This window comes from Photinus pyralis, unplaced genomic scaffold (genome assembly GCF_008802855.1).
Source record: "Photinus pyralis isolate 1611_PpyrPB1 unplaced genomic scaffold, Ppyr1.3 Ppyr1.4_LG1, whole genome shotgun sequence".
Lineage (NCBI taxonomy): Eukaryota > Metazoa > Arthropoda > Insecta > Coleoptera > Lampyridae > Photinus > Photinus pyralis.
Genome location: NW_022170249.1, coordinates 50154357 through 50169129, shown reverse-complemented (window position 1 = coordinate 50169129; position 14773 = coordinate 50154357). Strand labels below are relative to the sequence as shown.

Genomic DNA, 14773 nt, shown 5'->3' with positions numbered 1-14773 from the left:
GACCTGCAATGGAAGACGCGGCGGCACCTTATTCCTGTTTGTAAAAGTCGTCCGCGAATTTATGCAGCATTTGAGATATAAGTAGCATTTGTTAGTACCCAATATCCCCAAATGGTACATCTTGAAATGATTCCTGTCGTGTATAATCGTTGTTTACTTTACAGTATAATTAATTGGTAATAATCCCGCGATTAAGTCTGCGGTTAAATTTAAAATCCAAAAAGCTAACTGGGAAAAATTTGTTACCCACCTTGTAGTCCCGAATGAGGAGCAAGTTTGTCTTAAAAGTCTTACATCTGCTATTTTGGATGCAGCGGAGGCTAGTATACCAAAATCCAAAGGTCGCAAAAGGACTAAAATGGTTCCATGGTGGTCTCCTGAAGTAGGAGAAAAAACCTCATTAAAGAAACGAGCCTTACAAAGATTCCGCCATCATTCAACATTGGAGAACCTTATTGAATATAAAAAAGAAGAGCGGAGTGTCGTAGAAAACTCCTGGAATCGCAAAGGAGATCATGGCAACAATATGTGTCCACCATTACACCTGCCGCTACCACCAATGAAATATGGAAAAAGGTTGGAGCGATATCTGGTAAAACAGGATGTAATTATCCGGTATTTATCCGTAATTCAGAGGGGGTAATGACGAACGATATGCAGGAAATATCAAATATTCTTGCGCACCAATTTTATCAAGTTAGCAGCTCATTGAACTACTCGGAAACTTTTCTTGCAACCAAAGCCGATAAGGAAGCAAATTTTATTGAATTTAATACACAAGAAATCTTAGATTATAACTCACCGTTTACGTTTGAAGAACTGGAGACAGCAATCCGGAGCACCAAATCCTGCTCACCGGGATATGATGGCATTCATAATGAAATGATTCGTCATTGTAGTCTGGAAATGAAACAAAAGATTTTAATATTTTTTAACAAATGCTGGGAAAATTGTACTTACCCATCAGAATGGAAAAAAGCAGTTGTAGTTCCCAGACTCAAACCAGGGAAAGATCCATTATTGGCAAAACACTACCGGCCAATTAGTCTAACGTCTTGTTCGGGTAAACTATTAGAAAAATTGGTGAATCGTCGTCTGCAATTATTTTTGGAAACCAACGACATATTGGTATACCAAACAGGCTTTTGGCGAGGCAGGTCAACAATCGATCACTTGGTAAAGCTGAGCGACAAAGTCCTAAGGGCTTTCGATAATAGAGAACATCTGGTTGCGGTGTTCTTTGACATTAAAGGGGCGTACGATATGACATGGAGGCATGGAATTCTAGAGAATATGTCAAAATATAACCTACGCGGTAATTTACCTAACTTTGTGCGTTCCTTTTTAGAAGATAGGCGATTCGCCGTTAAAATCGGAGACACCTATTCACAGGAACACGTTTTAGAGAATGGGATGCCGCAAGGGTCAACTTTAAGCTGTTCTCTCTTTGCAATTGCAATAAATGAAATAGCCTCAGGAGTTACGGAGACAGTTGACAGATGTCTGTATGTCGACGACCTCATGATTTGCCTCGCCGGAAAAACTGTAGGTAGTGTAGTGCGTAATTTGCAAGGTTCCATCAACCAAATTGCTACAAATGCAAATTCAGTAGGTCTACACGGGAGAAAAATGATTTGTCATAAGAACAAAAAAATAAGTATATGCAGCTAATTTTCTTTGCACCTATATGGACTGCTAAAAGTTTTGCAGCAAGAGCAAAGAAAAAATGCTACCTATTTTTAGTTGATGTAACTAAATACGTTTTGCTTTTCCTACTAAAATCTGAAAGTACCTGTTACTAAACTATTTTGATTTCGTAACAAATAACTTTAGCTGCGGCTGCCAGTAAATTTAGTATCCAATAATCGATGAAATTTGCAATAGAACCAGTCCCATTTGTAGCCACTACTAACATATTGAAGTACCGGTCACTGAATCTCTTTGCTCTCTAAGCAAATTATTTTAGCTGCAGCTGCTAAGAGCGTTATTATCCTATAATAGACGAAACTTGCACTAGCAGCTAAATTGTGTGCGGTCTGGCAAAAATTGTCTTTGTAGCCACAGAGATCTGGTAATTCCAAAAATAAATTCCTTCGTGTATGAAAGGTCTCAGTCCAATGGTTAATGACAGACGTCCATGGAGATACATTGTTCTCCAGCCACTTGACAATTTCACTCTTCTCTTCACCAATCTCTACAAATTTACACATCTTCATTATACTCATTGTTTTTAAAAGTAATGTAATGTTTGTGGAAGTAACATTCTCACCTTTATTTGAACCATGAACTGTAGCTGTACTTTTAGTTTTTTTTATTAATCAATCCAATACTAGTAAATCGTCTTCTCAAATTATAATATTTAGTAAATAATTTACCTCTCTCTGATTTCTTGCCCTGTTCGTTTACTATGGTAAAATAACAATCCTGGAAACATTTAATTAAAAATGCAATTCTCTACAACTATAAACGGACATACTTTGGTTTCTGTTGGGAACATACGCTGGACGATGACCGCCAAACTGTCAAGCCGAGCTGTCGGTATACTGCAAAATACGCATGTAGTATAAACAGATTTACCTATGTCTTCGTTATACACACCTCTTAGTAAAATCAACCTTCAGCTCGTGTTCGATTATCACATCTGGGTCTTTTTTGTCGCCATTTTGAGGCAATCGTTAGATTTCGACGCTTAGCCGGCGGTATTTTATACTTTATACATTTACAGAAAGTAAAGACACATTTTTTCGACTTACCTTTGAAGACGCTACTCAACATTTCTAGCCCCCAACATTTTAGTAGACCGTCGATGTATCACCAGAAACACTTTCCACACTCACACACTGCAATTCTGATTCCGACATTTCCGCTAATTTGCTCAAGGTACAGAACACTTACGCGTAAAATTAAAATGATAAATGAAACCGAAACTTAAACTTACTGCTTCGCTTGTACTTCTACTTAGGCAGTGGGCTGCGGAAATTGGTTTTATTTCTCTGCTGACCGTTGACTCATACCTACGTATGTAACTCTATAGCTAACATACTTTGTCGGCTCAGCAAACCATTTGCATCTGGGTGCAAAACAGATTGCTACGCGAGGAACAGCTGAGACAGCGAAATTTTCATTTGTAATTACTACTAGGATACCTTGTTGTCTCAGCTAATCTTTGTGTACTAAAATTTTTGTCACTTCCAACAAATTCGTTTTCGCTTCTGAGACAAACATAAAAGACATTCTACTAAAAGATTTTTTCATCAGAGCAAAAATAATGATAGCAAAATAGAAACTGCTAAGAGAACCAACTTATTTTTCTCCGTGTACTTATGCGGTTAACGAACTGGAAGAAAAGGTGCAGTCAAGGGTTGTAGATCCTTTTAATTAATTTTTTATTCAAATTCTTTACTTTTTATTCATTGCTGCAAGATGGTTAGAAAATGTAATGTTTACAGTAAGCTTTGATAGAACCTCGGATAGAACTGTAACAAGGTAATGTAAATATTATGAATAACACACCACTATAAACATACCTGATTAATTCCAGGTTTTACAAACGATGATTAAGCATCAATTTAAAATATTGGAATAGTAAACACTAATAATCAAAGAAGGCTTACATTCTTAAGATTAAGCAATTACTTTTAAGATTCCTATACATCAACGGCCTCTTTTTTACTGTGCAAAAAAGTGAGTAGGCGAGAATAAATAAATTCCTCTACAGATTAAATTTAGCTTGATGAGATAGAGGTACCAATGTGCACTGATAAAATAATGAAAAAAAAACAATATGAAACACAAGTCAACAAATCCCCGAAACTTATCTTAATATTTAACAAAAATGATAACTTCATATAGATAATGGGGTATTTTTAACAAAATAAAGATAAACGTCGGCGATTTTCCTAATTAGTTACCAAACTGCAGAGGAATTATGCTACCTGAACGCAGACATCAAAAACCTAATGACTGTGACCTTTTAACTTCGTAAGAGAGATAATCAAGCATTAATATTTAATGTTCATTACCATAAATTACTATTTGCTATAATCTGGTTACCAAATGTGAAATGAAAAAATGATCACTTACCTGTCTTCATGTCGACTTTATATATTCCGTAGTACGCATCAGCGACATAAAGTCCCCCATGTTTGTCAAACTGAAATCCTAAAGGCCGTCCGCATATGTGCTCTTGGTAAAACCCTTTACACTGTTTACCGAACTTTACAACAGGCACGAAACTCTCTCCAATTAATTTAATCACATTCCCACCGTGGATAGATGTATAAAGTTCCCCGTTGTACACACCGTACGCTTCGGGCCCATTAAAATCACCTTTATGCCATACCTCGGTGCTTTGCAACTTGTCATTTAGCGTTAAAGCACCTTCAAAGGGCATTACAGGTGTTAAACTACAGAAAAAGAAGTTAGTGTCCCAATATTGAATTACATCAAATTATACTTGTAATTTAGAGAATATTTTGCATCAGGTGGAAGATTGGGCATAAATGTAATTAATAAAACTGCGACAACTCCTTCTACGGCTCGAACAGTGAGAAACTTCACAATTCCCATTATAACCTAAAAATTGCGTTCAAGAAACTACTTTAATCGAATTACTCACCTAATTATTTGAAGCGCTATACAAAAAGCAACAAAAATTGAACTTTGATTTTGCTTCTAACACGGTCTCATGAATAGTGAAATTTCAAATCTTTGGTGACGTACATTTCCAACTAAACGATATGAAGTACGTCCGTATTTTGTGCTAAAAATTCAAAAAATGCGGCTACTTTCATGCGATTGGTATTTTAAATTATCGTCTGAAAGACTTTTAACTTTCGAAGGAGCGATCTAAAAACAGACTACAAATCAGGAGGGCGTAAATAATAATGACCAGTAAGATTAAGTAGGTATCAGTAGGTGAACATTAAGGTCAGAATTTTATTAGCGTGCCATAAAAAAAGATTACTATTACTGCTATAAACTTTCGTAACTGTTCTTTATTATCAGAAGTACGCCCGTATTTTTGTACTTAATGACACTACTGCATATTTTTCATCGGTTGCTTTTGCTTATATATCCATATACTTTTTACACAAAAACTTCTAGGCCTCTAGATTTCGTTTCTTACATATGCTTTGACCGACAGGAGTTCAAAGCAATTGTTGTGTGGGTAGTGGTTGGAACCATAATGACATAGAAAACCATGCATAGCGATGTATTCGCAAATAAAACGGATCTTAATGTTTAAAGAAGTCATTTTGGTTGCATAAAATTAGGCGCCCTTCAGAAGGATTTTGTCTTTTGAAAGTAGACATAAGAAAAAACAATATACATAAATCCCTATGTCTACTTCCTAATAAATAGCACTGTAGATTCAAACAGCTCTCAGGAGGTTCAAAGAATCTTTTATGTGGTGGACAAAGTAGGCTATTTGACCCGCATCCTTCACAATCCAAGGGAGTAAGAGACTTACTAAATTGAATTGCACCTCGTTTTCAGTATCTTAACATAAAGCAATTAAAAATGTAAACATGAAACTTGATATCTAGAGCCAAACTATTTGACTTCTTTATAGGCATTCATGAAAAGCAAAAAAACGAAGAAACCACGCAGAGCCAATGTTGAATGCATTAAAAGGAAAATGAAATGTGCTAAATGTGTAAAAAAGAATGAATATGTAGATTACAATATTTATTGTTACCAACGTATACAATGAAGCTTATTATAAATTAACTAATGTAATTTGAAAATCTACAAAATGTTGAAGGTTTTCATCCCTATGTTCGTATAAATATAATCCTAATCGATAAAAAATTCTAAAGTATATTACAACCTACTTAATCTTCACGAAGATACAATATTATTATTACGTATAATATTGAATGTGAATAACAAAGGAATGTTTATAAATATCCTACAGTAATAAAACGCATATAAAAATACAAACAGTTATTAAAACATTTAGAAAAAGACCACATCAAAAGTTTTCGAAATTTGCATTAAACTAGCAGTCATATATTATAAATACTGGATGTTAGTTTAAATACTGAAATCACCGCTGATAACGGCCAAGGAGATATCAGTCATTTTTTCTACACCAATTTGTTTAGAATTTGGCACTTACTAGATAATTTTACACATACTAATTATCAGGAACTAACAATGGTAAGAACACAAAATGTAAAGAAAACCAAAAACACAATACACATTAAAACTGTGCTCCATGTTATTTATGAGTAAGTCCTCGTTTCTCAAAGTGAGACAAGAAATGTGACCAAAACAAAACCCCTAATCTCAAAATGAAATATATTTTAGTAGCCACATTAAATTAATTATCCCATTACACTTCTACAGCAACTGCGGGCGCTTCTACATTCGTTTCCGCTTTCTTTACTTTAATGTCTGTTGCTTCTTCAGATTGACCATTTGAGCTTTTATCACAACTATCTTGACCATTCACCACTCCGTTGCTAACTTCAGAAGAAATTTTACCATTCTGGCTTTCACTAGCACTACCATTTTCTTTTGTAGATTCTTTGACAACCTCCGGTGCTGTTTCAGATTTCTTTTCTTCCACGGACTCTTTGTCCACACAACTTTTTTCGGGCAAATCTTTTTTTTCTTCATCCTCTTTTACATCTATTGTTTTCTCCTTTACATCATTTGTTTCATCCTTTGATTCTGCTTCTACATTATTGGATTCTTTTAACTTTTCGTTTCCTTCTTTTACCTCATCGATTGTTTTCAAATCAGGTTCCTCTTTACTTTCTTCTAATTTACTATTATTCTCTTGCACTTTCTTCTCCTCTGTAACATTTACGCTTTCTTCGCAGACCTTATTTGTAGTTGCCGCTTTGTCACTATCGAGTTCAGGGACAGCTTGTTCTACACTATCCACATCTTTGCTAGAATTGACGGAATTTGTCTTGGCAACACTTTCTGCCTCGACCATTGGTTCAACCCCATTATCAGTGGGCACTGCTTCGTTCTGTTTTTCTTGACTTGTGGTATCTTCAGTATCCTTTGTTTTTTCAGTGCTATTTTCTACACTAACGACCTTATTGATGTCATCTATTGTTTCAGTCTTGGCATCAGTCTCTTCAGAATTGGATTTATCTGTGGGGAGGTCAGACTTTTCGGTAATGTTTTCGGGTTCAGTCTTTTCTGGTTCTACAGCAAGTGCTTTATCGCCAACTACTTCCTCGGTTTCCATAGAAGTTTCGGTAGGTACTGCAAAGAATCAGATTATGAATAAAATTTTTTTAATTCTAGCATTTTATACATTTTTACCTTACGAATGAACGGGTTCTGAGAAGGATAGTATCATAGCTTTTTTTCATTATACTCAGATTTATACAATTTTCTATGGTTCTACATTACTGTAAAGATCAGAAACATCCACTAATAAACATGTGCGTTTTTGTGAGTGTCAAAGAAGAATGGTGCGTGAGACCGGCTCTAAACCATAATCATTTTTTTATCTGTGAGAAAGGAGGCCAGAACATAAGCTCCAAAAAAAGGAAAATTCCCGAAAATAAGAATGATTCCAAAACAACTTGACAGTGTAAGAAACGTAGTTTGTAGTAGTAACCTCTAGAAGAAAATATCCTCTTACTAATACAAAAGAACAATCTATGCGATTTTTTAGTCTAAATAAAATGTGGTAGCAATAGAGTACGTGAAGCGGTGCGGTGTTGGAGGGCAGTGAGTACATCAAAATAAACGAAAATCAACCGATCAAATTTTGGCGCCCCACAGCGGCAGAATATTTGATGTTCCGTGTATGGGCGAATACTATCCGTTGCAAGTCTACTAAATACTTACCTAATTTACAAGGTATGCTGATCTGATGGGACAGAATCAACCCCTTAAAGCGTGTTTTAAAATGATGGGATGATTTTTTTCTTTTGTTCGTGCATTTGATAATTGTCAATTATTGTTATCTCTAAGTAAATGCAAATGGTTTCTTTGTACCGAAGTATCAGAACTTTGTCTGGTTAGATTAACGTGTAGCTATTTGTTTTTTGAATAACTTGATTACAAATATACGGTTACTTGTAAATCTAATAAAAACACTATTTTTATTATTATGTTTACTCTTGTATAAAATCATTCTTTTCCATTATTGGGAGACAAAAAGATTATTTAACTTGAGATCTGTATCAAAATCAATTGGACACTCATTGAATAAAATTCCTATTAAATGGCATATGTTGACAGTTTTTGGTTTGCTAAAGTGTTCTGCCAAACGATCAACAAAAAGTACTCAATCTTTTAGACTTTTCCATGAAGAACTTTATCCCTTAGAAGATTATGAATTTCAAAATGAATGTGACAAAAGAGATATTCATTTTTACCGTATTTTTTAATGAAAAAGATGGCTTATACTTGGATGAATTCCGGCCATTCATCTCGTAATTTGAGATCTCAACACCCAGACTTCGTAAAAAGCTGCGATTTTTCTATTTCACAGATTTCAACACATAGGGCAGGCGAAAAGAAGAATGTCAAATAAGTTTTGGATTTTGCATAAACACATCCCAACTTTCTTTTTCCTAAAACACATCAATAAAATTCATCGAAATAATTCTGTTCCTACTTGTGATACACTCTTACATAGGGTTAACAATCTTTGAACAGGAGGCTCAATAATGACAAAAAAAACGCCCGGTCCCATCGTACTGTGCGTACTACTGAGAACGTTGAAAGGGTCAGACAAATGATGTTGTAAAGCCCAGGCCACTCTGCTTCGAGACATTCAGCTACACTTCGACTCAGCAATCATAGTGGACGACGGATTTTCATTTAATTTTTGAAAATCTTCAAAATAGAAAAAGTGCCCTTACCATTCTGTTCATCAGACTTTTTTGTATCCTCAGTGATTGAATCTACTTCCATCGCATCCTCAGTCTCTTTTTTCTCGGTGCTCTCACTTTGTTCTTCAGATCCATTTTCATCTATTTTTGGAAGTGACACCTCGTCCTTTGGTTCATTCTCATCTGTTTTCGGCAGCTTGCAGGGAGGAGTCTATTAAACAATGTACAAATAAATACATAATAGAATCAACACAATGGCGATTCAATACAATATCTACACCCTAAGATTTAAGATCTAAGTAACAAGAATACCCAGAAAAAATGATCTTGAAATTTTTGATAGAAATGTGTTCGTTTAACACTAGAATGACATTTTAAGACATTTCGGCTCTCAAATCTGTACTATTTTATTACTTATAATTTTATTAATGATATGAAAGATAAAGTATATTATACCATATTACTTGATCTACTGAATATAAATAAGATTAATCCCCAAAACGAGAGTGGGGTCATTTTTTACCTCAAGATTAGTTACATGCTAGTGCAATGTGTTTTAAATATGTAACATTTCAAGTGATTCTAACGCGACGATATAACGGAGCACACCATAAGATTATAGACAAGGAAAATGTCTATTATAGCATTTTCTTTGAATATATAAATGTCATTTCATTGAAATATTGAGATGTGCAATTGTTTTTGACCATTTCACTGCAAATGTGACAAAAATGCTTCCGATTAGTAAACTTAGGCTCAAAAATATGCAACCATGCAACTTGACTTGAACATACTGTATGTTCATATCAAATAAAAGTCACCTAATCTATTAAACTTAAACAATTTAGTAGAATAACAGAATAAACATGGGCTATTATTCAGACCTTTTTCTAATGGTCAAGGTTAAAGATTCGTACCAAAAATACACATATCTAATAGGATGATGACTTATAACCTAACTTTTATGAAATACACTGTTTATATACTACTAATTTTGGTTGCGTTCACCAGACTAAAGCGCTTCAAGTGTACACTTACCACTCACAAATAGCGCTTAATTTGCTTTCTTTGAAGTAGTAGTTGAGCTAGTCGTTCACCAGACATTTTGGTAGCGCTCGTGAAGCGCTTCACCTGACGAACGCACACAATGTTTTCATTTGCATACACACATTAGGGCTCATGCATTACCTAACCTCAAACTATCAACAAGAGCCCATAGGAAACATTTTAAAATGTTAAACTGATTTTGTGTCAAGGTACTAAGCATCTAAAACTACAGACCAGAAGAGTAATTGGAACTACAGTCAATATAACATGTTTATTTATAAAAGTACCAAACACTGAAATAAATCTACATAACTAGAGAATAGTAAAGAAAAGAGAAAGAAAAAAATAAATTAAACTTTAACAATTTTATGTTTACCACACACCTCAGATCCATCCAAAGAATCCTCAACTTTTCGTTTGTTGGAAATATCGGAAGGCAGATCTGCAAGCGATGTTATCGTAAATGTAAAATCTTTCGCAATTTCCTCGCTGACCTCCTCGTTTCCTTCACGTTTCATTAGTGCAGTTACTAACCCAGCTTCTTTGGCCGCTTTTAATTCTAAACACAAAGATAGTGTGTTACATACAAAATGGAATCAAAGATTTTCCGGCGAGAATTTGGAAGAGGTAAGTACAGGTGCAAGGATATACAAAAAAGTGTAAATAAAAAATCTAAATAGAAAAAAAAGAGAAAATGAAAATTCTACATTCGCAACTTACCATTGGGGTCATCACTAACAAACACAATTTCCTCGCACTTTACTTTCAGTTCATCGGATATTTTATTGTAGCTTTCCACAGCAGTTTTTACACCAACCGACAAATCAAAGAATTTGGAGATATGGGAAGTTAAATTCCCTTCCACACTATTACTGAAAATTAGTTTCTGCGCCTCGATATCACCAGATGAATAGACAGCAACCTTTCTATCCTTCGACCAATTTGCCAGAGCAACTTTTACATCTGGGAAAATGCTAAAAAAGAAGTTACGCTTTATTGTGAGTTTCTAAACATACCACTTACTGTGCTTTTAACGTTCCTTTCTCGTATCCTGCTTTACTTATTAATGCCTGTAAGAATTTCAAATTTTTGTCATCCGAATTCTGGCCGGTCAACTTTTTTATAATTTCTACACTCGACTCCACATCTATTTCTTTATCGTTCCCTTGCAACTCCTTCAGGGCGTTTTTCACAGCTTCTTCTTCAATATGGTCCTTTAGATAAGAGGGAGATTCTTCGAGGATAAAAGCCAATAATTTTTCCTGCAATGAAATTATACATTAATTAGTTTAATTATAAGCGAGATTATAAGCCAAGGGTTACCACTTGAGAAATGTGGTACGCAAACTTTTAGAAATGTTGGATGGGTTTTGTAAATTTTTAAATTAAATTTTAAAATTATTAACTAGTAGTCAATAATGAGAACTGTCACGCTGTCAATTTTAGAAAACACAACCCGAAATTTCGCTCAATAAACGTTTAGACAAGTTCTCTAAAATGAATAATTGCCACGATCCGCCATTTCTAGAGAAATTACTTACCTAAACTTATCACATTTTGAAAAAATTCAAACGAAATTACTCTCTGAAAATATCTCAATGACAGAACAAAATACGGCCTGTTTGACTTCTACTTCCATGTACTTGATTGGCATGTTAAATTAATTAAAAAAAAATTCTGTCCAACCGTTCACTTTCTCATCAATATAATATGTTAATTTAGAGGACTTCAAGTACTAGTAGCCAAAAAACTAGTATATATACCACGATAGCGAAGTCTATTATTGCCTTCGCACCTTACACCTCTCAGCGCATCTTGGTGATCAGGCAGTAATACTGGACTTCTCTACCTTGATATATAATGTACTATTATTAACAGAGAACTATAAGAATTTGTTACGTATGAAACGACGCCCTGAAAAAATTATTATAATTCGCATCATTTGATATGATAAAGTTTAGTAACTTTGTTTACATTTGGCTTTTCTTTATGTTAAAGTAACACCTGAAGGAATAGTTTGAAAAAACCTCTACCTGAATTCAATGTCCACTGTTCACATCTTTCGTTATTTTAATACGAAAATGAATACATTTCACGTTTTTGTTGCAGTATTTACTATTGCCAGCGTATAAACAATTAATTCCGGACATCTTAAAAACCATTAAATCGGTACAAAATAAAACACATCAACATCAAAGGAATCGCCGAAGTACTGCGGAGATAAATTAATGCCTGAAATATTTATCTAGCGAATAATATCCATTTCAATAATTGCTTTTGTTTAAAATGTCATCAATCCACGACGTACCGTTTCATCGGTCTAAACCAGGAGATTCATTTCTAACGTTTGTCGTAGTACTCATTTTAACTGCTACTGGCGCACACTGGTGTCCATATCAGGAAACTTTATTTTATTTGCCTACATTGTTGGGCTGTCTATGGAGAAGGATAGTGTTTGGTACTGGTTTGAAAATCCGCTGCTGCAATGTTGAGGCCCATATGTGGCATCAAATATCTACATCTATTGAAAAGACGTAGAGGCCAGTACGAAAAAAAAAAACATTTGTTTTTGCACAGTGAAATGTCCCCGGCGATAGATAATCACGCCGACTGTGAAATATGTGTTGTTCTGGAACTGAAGAGGCATCTAGTTAGTTAGGTAACATTACGCAGAAAGCGCTAGCTTCAAAACTGCCATACTGTCAAGTCAGGTGGCAAACTTCTATGCAGACAAAGTAGAAAGCTTATTCTTTGATATAATGGGTCGTATGAATAAAAGTAAGCAAATGCTTATACTTGCAAAATTCAAAGTAAATACTCGTAAGTGCTCCTTCGCACTGGGCGACTTAGCAGCCCTTCTAAGCAGAAGGACAGGACGCAGTGCAGCGCTGCTAAACCATGCTAAACAGACCAGTATGAAGGGGCAGTTACGAGTATTTACTTTGAGTTTTGCAAGTATAAGCATTTGCTTACTTTTATTCATACGGCCCAATAACTGTTTTACTATTAGCGGTAATTATGTAGAATAGTAGACGAAGTGAGTCTGAGTCTGAATCTGAAAATTTGCCCAAGAAGTTTTTTTTGCATATAAAAACAGCACTTACTTAAAAAATAGCACACCCCCAAATTGTTAACTGCATTTACTTATTAGGTACCAAAAAATCACATGGGACACTTGGGGTACCATGACTAATTATTTCAGTGCTACAAATACAGCTTCACCACAAATTGCTCAAGAGAATTTTTGCATGGAAAACAAGTCTTTGGCCGCCAACATCAAAGAACATCCCCATTAAGTTAAAAAAACACAAACTTTTTCACAAATAGGCTGTGAAATGGGATAAAATAAATCGAATTCAAAGAGAAATGAAAGAGTGTAAGTAACCTTGTTTTGAAAGAACCAGCTGTGCATCTCTGAAAAGCCGTTTTGTTCAGACTGTACCATGGGGATGTGGTGTGAATGCACTGGCCAACAAGGGCTGAATTTTTACCTGACCAAGGACAACTACTTTACAAAACATTACACGCTTGCCTTCTAGAATCATTACAAATTAATTATAAGTAGAAATTACAAATCCGTTCATTCAGAAAATAACGGAATTTTAATAATATATCTACGTAACTGCGTGTAGGGGGTCATATCTAAGGGACACAATTTTTTAACTTTTTTGACTAAAACATTCATGAGTAAATTGTTGGGTATCGCTCTGAATCTAATAAAAATGAGAGAAATCAATTTTTATCAAAAATATGGCGTACTAAACGGTAAACCACCGAAAATTTTTCCTACCTTAACGTATTCCAACGAAGTGATCGTGCCGGCAACGTCGAGTAGCAGTACCGATAACTTTTCCATCTTTGATTCTTTATCGGAATGCATTGTAACAGTGTAAAGCTAACGCCGTCAAACTATTTTAAAAAAATTAAAACTTTATTTTCTTATTCCAACTACTTTTGAGATTATAAAAGACACCGATTCACAAACAAAATTGAGGGAGAATGCAACTTTGCGTTGATCGCGCAAGCGTTTTGACCGAACAGCCGCGAAACGATCGGTAACGGTAATGTACGATAAAAATGTGCTTTTTCAGGGATGCCAACCCAATTATATACACGGAGTATAGAAATTCACGTAAAATCCTCGGGAAGATCCTCTGGAAGATTTGCACCATCGTTGGCAAATGCGGTATGCGTTCGCCAAATTTGTGCACGGATTCAGCATGTTCGTATGGCGTCATTTGAATTTAGATATTGAGTGCTAAAAATCATACTATGGAGTAGGTATGGATGACAACGGCGGGAGACAAAAGAAAGAAATGTATTTTATGCTAAAATGTAAATATATCTCATTCCGTTAATTTTTTAATGTGTTTACCCCTTATTCCTAAAATAAATCATTAATAGATACAATTTACATTAAATTAGAGTCTAAATCAGTAGAAGTATGTCCCCCAATATGACATTACAACTATTGCTTTTCTTGTGCCAAAAGTTTATGTTACCCCAAAAAGCTTCCATCGAAAACATTGGGTTTGAAATCAAAGTTCAGGATTTCATAGAGATTATTTAAAACTCCAAAAGACGTACTCGTCCAGACTCTCCAACGCTTTTACGTGCCTATCAGCGAATCTAACTAAAGAACACCTTAAAAGAATGAGAACATTTAAACATCGAAATAGAAAAAACATTTTAAAAGAGAATGTTGTGTTGACTGGGTTCAACCATTGAAGAAAAAATTTATTCAGTGACAAAAGCCTCATAAATTATAAGTGACTATAATTATGCACTTGCGCGATGATCTCTTTTCTGTTTTTTTTCTGCCAGGGGTTGTTATGTTGTTCTGCACTCTTACATGTCGTTGATGACATAATATCTGCGTTGGATTCTGGAAGTAGCATTTATTCTTACAC

At 34.9% G+C, this 14773-nt stretch overlaps 1 protein-coding gene and 1 long non-coding RNA gene across 7 annotated transcripts; both read right to left on the bottom strand.

The window, feature by feature from the left end:
* Positions 1-1681: 1681 nt before the first annotated feature.
* On the bottom strand, positions 1682-4903 carry LOC116159284. Of its 6 annotated transcripts, XR_004142945.1 has the most exons (6): positions 4619-4903; positions 4457-4575; positions 2599-4406; positions 2477-2543; positions 2376-2424; positions 2180-2194 (listed from the first exon to the last, which is right to left on the bottom strand). It is a non-coding gene; the product is annotated as an uncharacterized LOC116159284 (long non-coding RNA). The 6 variants fall into 6 exon arrangements; XR_004142943.1 differs by having other exon boundaries at positions 1683-2424; XR_004142946.1 differs by having other exon boundaries at positions 1683-2424; positions 2477-3476; positions 3528-4406.
* An 880-nt stretch (positions 4904-5783) lies between these two features.
* LOC116158869 (enolase-phosphatase E1-like) lies at positions 5784-13878 on the bottom strand. Its single transcript, XM_031471721.1, has 6 exons — positions 13654-13878; positions 10887-11125; positions 10584-10837; positions 10247-10422; positions 8847-9027; positions 5784-7230 (listed from the first exon to the last, which is right to left on the bottom strand). The coding sequence occupies exons 1-6, from the start codon at positions 13741-13743 to the stop codon at positions 6341-6343; spliced, it is 1830 nt and encodes a 609-aa protein (XP_031327581.1). The 5' UTR covers positions 13744-13878; the 3' UTR covers positions 5784-6340.
* Between the last annotated feature and the right edge of the window lie 895 nt (positions 13879-14773).